This window comes from Porites lutea, chromosome 1 (genome assembly GCF_958299795.1).
Source record: "Porites lutea chromosome 1, jaPorLute2.1, whole genome shotgun sequence".
NCBI lineage: Eukaryota > Metazoa > Cnidaria > Anthozoa > Scleractinia > Poritidae > Porites > Porites lutea.
The window spans coordinates 26,558,666-26,571,629 of record NC_133201.1 but is presented as its reverse complement, the minus strand read 5'-3'; the positions used below and the strand labels follow the sequence as shown (position 1 = coordinate 26,571,629).

Genomic DNA, 12,964 nt, shown 5'->3' with positions numbered 1-12,964 from the left:
AGAGGGCACATTTAACTTATCTCATCAGAAATTTTAACACGATTATGCGTTTTCATGATGAATACCGGGAAACAAGGGTCAAATACATGACGTGTTCGTTGCCCTTATTAAGAAGCAGTAAAAAACAAATCGCTGTAGTGTTAGTTTTAGGGGTTGTTCCTCAGTTTACAAGACAAGGAAAAGCTAATAGGATGGCATTCATGGTGAGTTTATGAACCAGAATTCGAGTTAACGAAGGAAATTCGGATCAAGGGAAGCGAAATTTAGTTCCGGAGTTAGCGGGGAATTATCCGAGTAAACGTGGCTGAAAAGTAGGATCAAATCCTAGGGAAATGGGACTCAGTTCGAGTCATCCAATTTCGAGTTAAACCGGGGTCCTAATGTAGATTCAAATCAATGTAAGCCGCTTTGCTCGTGTTTTTGTCATGTTTTAGATGGCTTTGAGGCTATCATCAATTCCATCAACTATTTATCAGGAATTTTATTCTTTACCCCAGTTATTATTAGTACTAAGCTGCTAATTTATTGGCCATATTTACTCGAGTTAAAATTTGAGGGGTTTAAAAAACAAAATTAAAAAAAATACAAAAATTTACCAATGAAAACCACAAAAAATACAAACATATTTACTCATAAAACCATTAGCTACTTCAAGGCAATAGTCAAAGCAAACCGAGCTTATCAATTTTAAAACAATAGATTGAATATGAGCAATTTACGTGACACCGTGAAGTCCAAGGGGACACACGTTCGGAGGCCTTTTGCTGTCGCCTTTTCATCGTAGCTCAACTTACATTTAATTCAGTATTTATCTTTTATTTCGGCTTTGCTTGTTTAAAATAGTATTGCGCTCGCTGTATTTACTATTAAGGAAAGTACTGACAAGGGAGAACGAAAGTTACTGCTAGATCCTGCTAGAAACCAGATTCTGTGGTTAAAAACATCGTACCTTTTGTTGCGAACTTAGCTATGAATTTATTCAAACGATCAAACTTTCTTGTCGGTTCTCCTCTCATATATCATATTTTAGCCATATTGGTGTTGGAATATCCTATATAATCCACGTATATAAACCTCCTTAGTCGTACTTTTCAGGTCGGTTAAGAAATGTATTTACATGATACCATTACTCTTTGTCAAGATCACAACATACGTGCCTCTAATATGGCATGCTTTTGTCCTGGAGTTTTGCACCGACCTGGTGTTTGTGTTTCAAGTTATTATAAAAACAGTAGTTGGACGGCCGGCTTGGTTTAATATTTTCTCAAATTTGGCTTGTACGCTGACCTTGATAGTTAAGTTTTAATTAACTTTAAGAATCACCTCTTGAAGCTTGTTTCAAAAATTAAAACACAAAAACGAGTTCGTTAGATAGAAATAATTACTTTGCTTAGTAGGTGTTTTCAGCTGTGGAAAGGAAAAAGAGGAAATTTGCTAAACGAAGTTCGTTTGCTTAAAACTAGCTAAAACTGAAATTAGTTCTCACTTCTGCTTCCAAACTGAAATAATAATCAGCCTTGCATACCTCATTGTGAATGTAGTTTAGTGCCACACGACCCAACACCTTTTGAGTTCTTTGTTCTCAGTTGGGCCATTTTCAGCTAAATTTCACTTACTTTCCTAATTTCAAACTAGACTTTGTTTCGACAGAATCTTAGGAAAATTAGGTTTCTTTCAAACCATTGTTTTAGTTTCTTGTATAGGAATTTGGTTATCGAGATATTTTCAAACTAGACTTTGTTTCGACAGAATCTTAGGAAAATTAGGTTTCTTTCAAACCATTGTTTTAGTTTCTTGTATAGGAATTTGGTTATCGAGATATTTTCAATTTTGCTAATTTTTTCGACGCGCAGCTGAATTCAACTAAATTTTGGTTTCTTTTGTTGTATCAGGCCTAGCACCTCCCAAAGGCCGATTTAGAGGGTACGATTTTTGCTTTGCTTTGCCTCGTTCGCGACTAGTATACGTCATCATTTTTGACCATCCAAAAGCGCACAATTTTCACTTATGACATCCACATGTGTCGTACGAATGTCGTGTGCATTAACACAACACGATCTGTCGTGAAGTCATGACGTATATGCTAGTCGCGCTCGATAGTCGTAAACAAAAATCGTGCCGTGTAAATCGGCCTTGCCTTAACACCTACTTTCTGCATGTGAATATTATGTAGTCTTGCTAAAAACCAATTAACTTTATTGTTCAGTATAAATACAACCGCTTTGTAAGCTAAACTTGATTCACTTAAGCGTCTCATCTGAAGACTCAACTAGCAGAGTTCTACGAGCTGTAAGGAAGCAAATAAACCGCGTTCAACTCAACTTCTTGTGTTCCTGAACATCTCTCAAAATCTGTAAGATTCCACCCTTTAAGTCCCAAAAGTGATCAAGATCAAGTTTCTTCTAACAATATCAAAACAGAATGGAAAGAAATGATCGTGAGAATTAACTCCATGACCACTAGATGGAAATAGAATTTGAATTTGGATATTGGGGCTTTAAGGGTTATATGTGTTATTAACTAAACGGGAGGAAGGAAATTCTAGGAGGGCAGACGGCAAATTGTTGTTACTTGAAATATCTATAAGTCGTAACTGTTCTTTAGTAAAATGCCAAAACGTGTGCAATTCCATAATTGGGTTCGTCTCCATTAAATTCTGCATACCAATCATTGTAGAACATTTTAGGAGGAGCCACCCACAATTTTGAGCACAATTACCAACAATGTGTATGAGTAGGAAAACAACCCAAAGCAAATGTTATGCGTCCAATAACGAACTAAATGCACACGTCAATTAAATAAGTAAAGGTGCGTAAAAACGAACAACAAAAAACGTACAACTTGTCTTGCAACATTGCTGTACAACAAGTTGAAAAGCGACGTTGCGCGTTTTGCCACCCACATCAAACCTGTCTTGCAACAAATCAGGTTGTTAACAGGTTTGAACGTGGGTGGTAAACTGCGCAACATCGCTATTTAACTTCAGTTATTTTGCTTGTTTTAACTTGTGAGCGCGCGCTCATTAAGATTGCGCGCCCACACAACCGACACTTCCTGAAAAGATACTGGGACGATTGAATTAACAAAGGATGTGAAATCCTTAACATATGGCAAAGTGAGGGTTAGTAGGAGGGCCGAGCGTTTATTAGGGATAGACTGCTTATTTGCAAGATTTACCAACGGAGGGTGGGCGCCAATTTGGAGAACGGAGCGTGTTTTAGCTCAATGGGCGTGGCCGTGGGGTACCTTAACACGAGTCGACCAAACAGACCTGACTCGTCCCCAGTCGTCTCTTATTATTTGGAAGGGGCCAAGGAACGGTTGCGGGAGACTATTACGGCATCGGGTACGAAGAGGACCATGGGATGGTTGCTTCCCTTCAAGCGACAACGACGGAACAAAAGAAAGTGTTTAAATAAGAAAAGAGTTCAACTCCCACAGGATTTGTTTGGAACACCAACATGGCCACCATTTCATTGTACGGCCGCCGTGACGTCGTGTGAAAACGCTCTATAGGAGACTGAGGAGCAACTGGGGTCGAGTCAGCAAACGGACGGTAAAGAGGGTCACCAATATGATACAATTTAACATCTTAATTCATTTGCTTATGGCAATAATTAGATTAGAGTTAAATGAGCAAAATGTTAACTAACTTGTTACGCGGGTTGCATGTGACAGCCTCCGTAGAAGTTTAGGCCGAACGCCGTTTTTCTTGTATAATCTAAATGGCACTATTAACCCAAGCTCGCTGCATATTAAATTTAATGCATGTTTTGATACTGTACTTGTTACGAACGAGTGAATCACTTTGTATAGCTGTCAAAATATTAAATATAGGCATAGATGTAGAAATAAACTCGGCTTACCTTGAACTAGATTTTTTAATGCTTTATCTGTGCAACCTAGGCTCACTTCATGGCCATTTTCTATAATTTTGCGGCTCATTGGTTGTTCGTCGAAATGCATTTTGTAATCACCGAAAAATAAAATCTTTGAATATAAAAGAGATAAATTGTTTTGATCTAAAATCACTGGTCCGTTCTTACAAGAGACTCGCTCTTATAAAAGACGTTTTGGATGCCATAGTGGTTTAATTCCGGCCAGATTGCAAAAAATCAGCGGTGATCGCACAGTTTTCCAAGAGGACTGGATGGGGACAGACGCCAATTCCCTTGAGACACAAAACAATAGTCAACTTTGAGTTATGTATTGTCCATACTATGAAAAGAAAATACATCTTTCTGTTAAGGGTTTATCGAGACGTTCACATCGCGAAAAACAATAATTAAATTGAATGTGTATGAATTAAGACAGAAACAGTATTCCGCTTTTTTGAACGAAATTTCTGATTCAACAAAAAAATTACGGATACACTTGCTCTTGGCAAATGAGAGAACTCGAGAGCAAAGATATTTCTTTTCTAAAAAGTGGGTGTTTATTTGTTGCTCATATATTAGCTGAACTCCACATAAGTTACATCAACTTTACATTCTCATCTCAGCCCCTATCTCCCACAGACGAAAAAACAGAGACTTAGTTCACATCGAATATTCAAACCAACAGCAATAAAATATTTTAGAAATGTACAAATGACGGATTATTTGGATAATTTTGACTTGGTTGACAGGACAGTAATAAGCCTTTACAGCGCACTTAAAGGGTGCCTAAAAATGTTCGGTTCTACGGTAGTCACATGTCATGCACCACGTTTTTAACAGGAACTATAACAAGAACCAGTCAAGCAAGTGTTTCGGTTTTCTTAGGACAGTATTAAAATTAGTCCAAATAAATCACATCAGGATCTTTGTCCTTAGTGGTATCCTCAGTTGTCACAGTATGCGACTGGCTGGGTTCCTCCTGAGGGGCCTGGAGAGTAGTTTGACCTTGTCCTGGCGAAGCTGCTTGCGTTTCAGAGGGGGTATCTGGCTTAATAAGACCCATTGCTGAGGCCTTGCTACGTATTATGGAAGTGATCTGAGTTTCCACCAGAGCTGTGGCAGGCTTGCTCAGCATTTTACCAACTCCGCCTTGGATAACGGGGGTGTAGCGCTGCGGGGAGACTCGGTTCCGGTTTGGCCAGTGCTCAAACTGTAAACGCTATTGATGACCGGAGTAAGAACGGCTCCAGAGCTGGCAGGAGCCGACGCTGTTTGTGGTACAGCGGATGCCGCAGTCACAGCGGGCTTGGTAAGAAGAGTAGTGACGTACTGTGTGGGGGTGGGTGCGTTTACGTGATGACTGATCATCGGAGAGCCTGGTTTAGATATATTCTGCACGAACCCGGGCTTGGCCTGACTTCACGTGGCAGTGGAGGCCGAAAGCAATAGAGTAGTTGGTGGAGGTGGCTGGACTGTGATGGTTGCATTGCTGCCTGTCACGGGTGGAGCGCGGTACACAGAGCTTGTAGTGTAGTGCAGGGGACCTGCTCTGATTTGCACAGGGGGTATGATAGTGCCACCACCCAACACTAAGGGTTGGACCTTTGGCTGGATAACAACTGAACCCATTCCTGGAACGGGAGGGGGCTGGATGGTCTTTCCAGGTATGGTGACATTGGGTGGTGGTCCCTCGCCACGTTTCGTTAGACGGCTGAGGATTCCTCCCTCCGACATGTTAAGCCGAGCAGTGACGGGAGGCATTCGGACTAGTGTCGAAGGAAGACGGTTGACGTCCGACTTCATATCTGATAGCAACTCCTCCAGCTGATTAAATACTGCAAACATAAACAAGAACGATAAATGTGCGTCTGTTACATCCTAGAAGTTAAGAAGATGGCAACTTATCTACTGGATAAATCACTGTCCAGAGGATATCACAATCGGTTTCGCTAATACGTATCTACTGGTTAGCAATTTATCCTGTCGATAGCGCCATAGGTCCCTATACAGCTTTTGAACAATTGAGGACTGGTGATAGAGTGAGTTTTTGTCTTTTGATCATACAACAGGGTCACTATGTTCAATAAATTTTTGATCACCACGAGCGAAAGGCAGATAAAATTCATTTTCACAAGAAAGGTTTAAAACCAGGCCTAACATTTTTTAGTTTTTCTCACAAAACGTCCAAAAGGGGGGAGCGATGAAAGGCGACAATATTCACAGGCTTATAGTCCGGACGACGCTACTTTAATTGTGATGAATAGGTACAAACGCTTTAACGTGTGTAGCAAGAAGTACCTCTAATGGTCCCCATTTTTTCCACCTTCCCCTTATAGACAGCCTATTCACCGGCTATTGAAGCCATAAGCTACTAAACATTGTGTGTGAAAGATTACCTTTATGAAGTACAGCATTGGCAGGTTTGTTTCCTGCTAACGACTCCTTGGACAAATGCTGGTGACTTTCCGCAAAGCACTCCAGCTCCCCAAATCTACCGAACAAAGACAAAAAATGACTGCACATCGTATCTCAGTTCTCAAAAAAGGCGCCAAAACACCGTTCCTGCAGATTGATTTGATATTTACCTTGCATTTAAAGCCATGGCAGGGTGGTTGGCATCTTGCCTGAGTTTCATGGTATCGGCTTGTCTCAGCTGTTCTTCTATTACAAGCGCTTGTTCTAACAACTTCAAAAAAAAACAGCACATAATTCACAAGGGTGCCATTCACGGAGATCAATTGGGAGATGCTCAAACCAACACAAGGCGTGAACTATGCCAACACAAGAAAAGCACACTAGTGCGCTACAATAATGTCAATAAAGTTGCTGTGAACTGTGACGGTATTACTTAGTGTACGCACTGTCTGCTTCTGTCGAACCAGTCTAAGAGCTTAATTCAGGTTTCTAATTTCTTAACTGAATTTCTAGTTTCAATTATAACCATACCACAGTGCTTGAATTAGTATAAAAAAGATGTACAGGGGGAAACAATGAAGCAATGCCACTGGAAGGGGGCTAAATTTGATGTTTTAAAACTCAGACTTAAGACTGAGGATTTGGGGATATCGCTGACTCAAGAAAGGCTGCTTTGGGCACTAGGCATTAGGAAGCTATTGTTTGGCGGTACCTCAAGCAAATCATTGCAGCGAGTTCCGTATGCCTGAGTGATCAATACTTAATTGCCTATGACCAATTGACAAAGCAATCTTTGTTAATAAGGTACAGATACTTAATATCACACAGTCATTGGCCATTTATCCCTGAAACCCAAAGAAATTGAAGATGAAAACCTATTTGATGTCTAAACACAAAACTGGGAACAATATCAGCAGAACAAACCTTAAAGCGTCGCGCAATAAAGCGGTTCTTGTACTCCAGAGAGACTGAAATAGAAACAAACCAAGGTATAAGATATGCAAAAGAAGTCTGGACTGGGTTGATAAGTTCCCGTTTGAGTGGTAATGTTAGCGTGGTCTAAACGTACGATGCTCGCGCGTCCCCTCGCGCCTTCGGCAATCACGCAGTCGACTTGTTTCTAAACTTACGTGGCTAGTCTCGCAACTTTGCCGCTCTCGTTCGCTTGCTTCGCTCGCGCCTTCGGCACTCACGCAGTCGACTTGCTGCAAGTCCATTCCTTAACTATTACAAGTACACCTTCAGGGATGTCACTAAGATTTCAAGTTGCCGGATAAATACAATAAGTAGTAGGCAAGGAATCAAACAGCCAGGGATTTCTTTTGGTTCTGTTTTTCTTCTATTTACCTACGCCACTAGCCGGGGACCGCGTTCACAACAGCCGGGGGGAGTCCCCGGTTCCCGGCTCTTAATGACAGCCCTGCACCTTACCACTTAAAATTAAAGGCACGCGAGTTTTGATAACTCTTGGCTGCTTACCATTTTTGAACGGATCATTGACCACCACAAACTTGCGATCATTAGCGATATCCTGCCACCTGCCATAACCGTAACTGAAAGAGAGATAATGTCAAGGAGAAACAAAATACCCTATTCTCACTAATTTTCGCAATCTCACAAAAGTAGAGAAATTTTATACAACATTCTATTATAAAACAATTAAAATTTTGAGTCGCAGTTCGGGTGGTTGTAATTTTAGATAAAATGACTTTGTCTCCGTTGGATTTTTTTCAGCAATTTTTTGTTTTTCGCTCTACTCTATAAACTGCACCTTCTATTGAAAAGCCAGCGTTCGATATATCAGAATTCTAATATGACTAAGAGGCTTTCCGAAAAAAAAAAAAGCAAAATGTTTACGATTTTATTGTCTGGTAATTCCCAAAGGAGACCTGACCACAAAGAAAACCAAACCAGAAAGCATTGGAGTTGATATCGAACGTACGCTATTGTCAGCTGAGGAACAACGCTGGCGCACGCGCAGTGGTGAGAGCACTCGAGTGCCACTAATGTGGCCCAGGTTTGAATCCTGGCGTGAACATCATATGTGGGTTGAGTTCGTTGTTGGTTCTCTCCATTGCTCCGAGAGGTTTTTCTCCGGGTGCTCCGGTTTTCTCCTCTCCTTAAAAACCAACACTTCCAAGTTGTAATTCGATTTGGAACGCACGGAAACGTTTTAGCGAGTTCTTAAGAACTTCTAAGTGCTTTGAGGGTAAACAAACAACAAATTACAAAACAAATAAGTCCAAATAGCGCATACCCTTCAATCAGACGCCTGTTGCTCAAAAGATGGATAGTGCCATCCACTCAGCTGGATAAATCTATATCCACTGGCTGACGCATTTGGCTTCCCTAATACTTTTCCGCTAAATATTGATTCATCCGGTGGATAGCGCTGTCCAACGTTTGAACAACTGGGGCCAGGCTATTTCGGGTCCAGGGTTAGGCGAGGGAAAGAGCTGATTTTTTTAAACCCTGACCGATCGCACACCTCAAGCCATGGGGAAGGAATGGGTACAGGATACTTAAAATACTGCGGAATGAAAATTTCTAAGAAGTGCCTGAGAGAAAGTTCTCTTCTATCCCTTCCCCCCCCCCCCCCCCACCCCCTCCACAGAGATCCATAAGTAGAGAGGTTAAAAGCATCACGTTTACACGAATTTGTACCATGTGACCAAGTTTCCCCTTCACTTTTGGTTTACTGTTAATTATTTCTACACATAATTAGTGTTTCGCGCAATTTTTTATCCATAAGAACTATGTTTGAGCTGTTTTTATCTGCTCATTTTCTATTTTGAGAAATGCTTAACTTGAATCTGACGTTTGCCGTTTGCTGTATACGTGAAAATACCTCGAACAACAAGTGGCAGACAAACGCTTTGATATCAATGATGAAATGCCATGTAGTTAGACTCGACAAAAATTTTAAATCTGGATACCCAATCCATAACATAGACCACAAAATGGGATGGGAAGGAATAAAGGGAATAATACAGTAACTACTTCAATAACTGTGTTCAGGATACATGACAACTCCAGCTAGAAGCCAGTAATCATGGCATCTCCACCAGATATCATCGCATTTCCTTTTCTCTTCCACTTCCCACAGAATATGCAATTCAGTAAATCCACCATCGGCGATGTTAAACATGAACCGCTGCTGTTCATTAGCTGCACTTGCAGGCTTACTCAGTCCAGCCGAATTCTCAGTAGATTTCTCCTGTTTAGGGACTGCTACCGGATCAGTTTTAATAGGGGCCTGCTCTGTTTTCGCAGGCGATTCGGTCTTTTCTGCTGTATTGTCAGTTGCCTTTTTATCTGATTCTACAGCATCTTCAGCCGGTTTGCCTTCCTTTAGATCAGATTCTATTTTCTCTGAAGGTTTATCATTAGTTTTATCGGTTTCTAACTCTTCTTCTTTTTTCTCGCTCTCTCCGCTTTTCTCTTCTGGTGCTTTTTCTGTTTGATCAGAATCCCTCTTACCGTCAGCCTCATCAAAAGAATTTTCAACTGACTCAACTTCCTTTTTTCCTTCATTTTCCTTTCTATATACCACGTCACCTTGCTCTACACTTTCACTCTCACAACTCTCTGTTTCCTTAGTCGTGTCCTTTTCCTCTTTTTCTTCTCCTTTTCCTGAATTATCATTTTTCTTATCAGCTGTGTCAACAGTTTTATCATCCTCTTTCTCCTCCGCTTCAAACATTGGCTTCTTTTGTTCACCATCCTTGCCATCTTCAGAAGACTTTTCTCCAGTTTCTTGAACATCCATTGGCTCTGTTTCGTCAGATTTATTGTCGTTATTTTCTTTGCCTTCATTGTCGTTTTTTTTTTAAATTTATTTAATGTCGATGACGTGTAAAGTGTTTACACAATCTTCCGAGCCAGACGCTCATGTTAAAAACGCTCGACAAACTAAAAAATACAAAACAGGATAAAAAGTGAATTATGTATATACAAATATTAAGAAAAACCTAAAAAAAAAAATTGGGAAAATTTTTTAAGAAACTATTTTCTGAAAAAAAAAAACACTAAAAAAACCTAAGAACATGCATTAAAAATAGTTTAAAAGGGACTAATCATTATAAACTGATTACAATATTAAAAAATATAATTATATCAGTATAATTATACATGTATGTAAACTAGCCCAAGAGTATGTATTCTCAGGATCCTCTTTTTCACTAGGAAAATCAACATCCATTTTGGTGTCTGTATCAGCCTTTGGATCTGCTAACAGTAAGTAAAAGTTAAAACAAAATACGGGGTTTCTTGATGTTGTGGATGGGGGTTCCCAGTGGTGCCAACAGTCGACCTTTGCGGTCCTGTGCCAAAGTAAGAATTTCGTGAGGAAGGGGGACATTTTCAGGGTTGATTAGTTTTGCAGCATATTCGTGGAATAGAATTTTACGTCCACAAGTCGTCCATGGATGGGTACAATCACCGAATGACTAGGGTCACTAATCTGGAGGACAAAGTAAAGCACTTGGGTCTGGATTTAGAAAGACCTTATGAGTTAAGATTTGTATTAACACTAGATCCTCAACAATGATCATCAAGTCCTTTGTAGCTGGTCAGTCACGTGGTACAAAAGGGACGCACTGGGACCATTGTCAATTGTTGTCTTGTCCCAGTGCATCTGGCCTTGATCTACAGCATGGCGGTTTTGTACCACGTGAATGACCCGCTGAAAAGGGCTTAGAGCGATGAAAATATCTTAACTGATGGCTTCGTGAATCCGGCCTGATAGTAGAGAAGCAGTAAGGAAGATTCTTCTAACGTACTTATAAGGGACAATAGAGAGCTTAAACAAAGGCGTTTTTGAGCGACGCACATTAACCGGAAGTGAAGTCTTTTTCATTTTAAAGCAACTTGACGCTGCGAAATTTGTACTTCTAAGTGTCTTTACTATCATAGAGACTATTTGTCCAAAAATTTGGGCAAAACCATTGTCCAAAACTGAAAAAAAAAAGACCACTTCTGGTTGACGTGCGTCGCTCAAAAACATGACCAAACTCACTAATAACTTCTCCTAACTCACCTTTGATGCCGTCATCCTCTTTGTGTCCATCGCTGACTTCCTTCTTGTTTTCTTCACTATCTGCAGCAGGTTTTGCTTCTTCACCTTTTTCCTGTTTAGCACTATCATTATCTTCCTCATTAGCCTTCTCTTTAGCTGCAAACGAAACACGAGGGGTTCTATAACATTACACGTTCTCATACCATTAACCCATTCATTAAAATATTTTGCATAACCGATTAGCCAACCAGTGGATGTAGTGTATTGGCGTCGATAGTGTAGTTTTTGCTTTAGAACGCCCATCCACCCTGGAGTGCTTGAGATCCCCCCCCCCCCCGGAGCTTCCGTCTTTTTCCTACTTGGTTGAGTACCCCATGGAAAGAATATTTCCGTCAAGAATGTTGTTGCACTATACTATTTTGCGAAAGATAATCGTTTCTTCAATGAAGAGAGAAAAATCCTTTTAATAATGTTAATATAGTGTCTAATAATCTTAGGTCTTTCTCAGTTAATAATTAACGGTAAGTCACTGAGAAACATGGAGGCGATACGTTACTCGACACAAATGATGCCAGCTGTAAAAGAACAAGTTAGATTCAAACTAAACACCGAATGAACTTCAATTACTTCCTTTCAGTTAAAAACATGTTGGAAGTTTTACCACATGATCACATTACGGTAAATACCGCAACTTCTTTCACAGACCGAAATGACAAATTTCCCTAACCTTTCATATACTTCAACAAGTAAAATCCCTACCCTTTCTTATAACTGAAGCCTGAAAAGGGTACCCCTTTCGGGTGGAGCCTGCTCGTATAGGCCATTAGGCTGATTAGGCAACAGAACGGGAGAGTCATTTGACGACGGGAAAGCTCGCGGAAAGGAATAATTTTGACTTCCAGTGCCCAATTTGCCGCTCAGCCATTGGTCAAGCCAGTTGTTTGATTTGCGCGCGGCGTCCTCAACTGACGTTCCCTTTCTGTTGCTAAATCAGGCCATTAAAGGGAGTACTCCCACCGAGAAAATAGTCTGTTAGTCAATTGATCCGTTCCTCCTTCGTCTTTGTCAGTTTTCATTGGTTCAGATTTCTGTTGTTCGTCTTCCTTCTTCTCCGGTGTTGCCTCTTTTTCTTCCTTTTAACTGGCTCCTGTTCAACCTTTTTGCTGTGGACAATCTCTGTTACTGGTGTGGAGACACTACTTACACGACTTACTTGAAGGTTTTTCTGTTGAAGGTTCTTCATCAGAACAAGCTTCCCATCCATTTATATGAGCAAACTCTCCAACCTGAACATAAGGCCAATACCCACGACAATCATCGTCACTAGCTAGTCGTTTTAGGCCCCTCACACATTAGCCTGCGAACGGCAGACGTATTTCCGGTCGTCGCTTCTCTCCCTCCGAAAAATAACGGAGAGAGAGAGGCGTCGACCGGAAATATGTCTGCGGTCCGCAGGCTACTCACACATACCCATTAGCCTATTCCTAGGAAGTGCCTCCTCGCCCCCTCCCCACCCCACTCCACCTCGGAGTTCAGCCTTTGGTTTCACCACCTCATAACGTTGAAAGAACCCTGTTTAGTAAAATGAACAGTGCCAAAAGAAAATATTTCTTGCCGGCTTTCACGCCACTTTTAGAATTAACTCCAGAAGCTT

The 12,964-nt window shown here is 40.8% G+C and overlaps 1 protein-coding gene across 1 annotated transcript; it reads right to left on the bottom strand.

Moving 5' to 3' along the window:
* Positions 1-4,370: 4,370 nt before the first annotated feature.
* LOC140926981 (uncharacterized) lies at positions 4,371-11,605 on the bottom strand. The gene is made up of 7 exons (XM_073376653.1): positions 11,332-11,605; positions 9,317-10,205; positions 7,773-7,846; positions 7,218-7,261; positions 6,464-6,564; positions 6,275-6,369; positions 4,371-5,713 (listed from the first exon to the last, which is right to left on the bottom strand). The coding sequence occupies exons 2-7, from the start codon at positions 10,060-10,062 to the stop codon at positions 5,298-5,300; spliced, it is 1,476 nt and encodes a 491-aa protein (XP_073232754.1). The 5' UTR covers positions 10,063-10,205; positions 11,332-11,605; the 3' UTR covers positions 4,371-5,297.
* Positions 11,606-12,964: the final 1,359 nt, after the last annotated feature.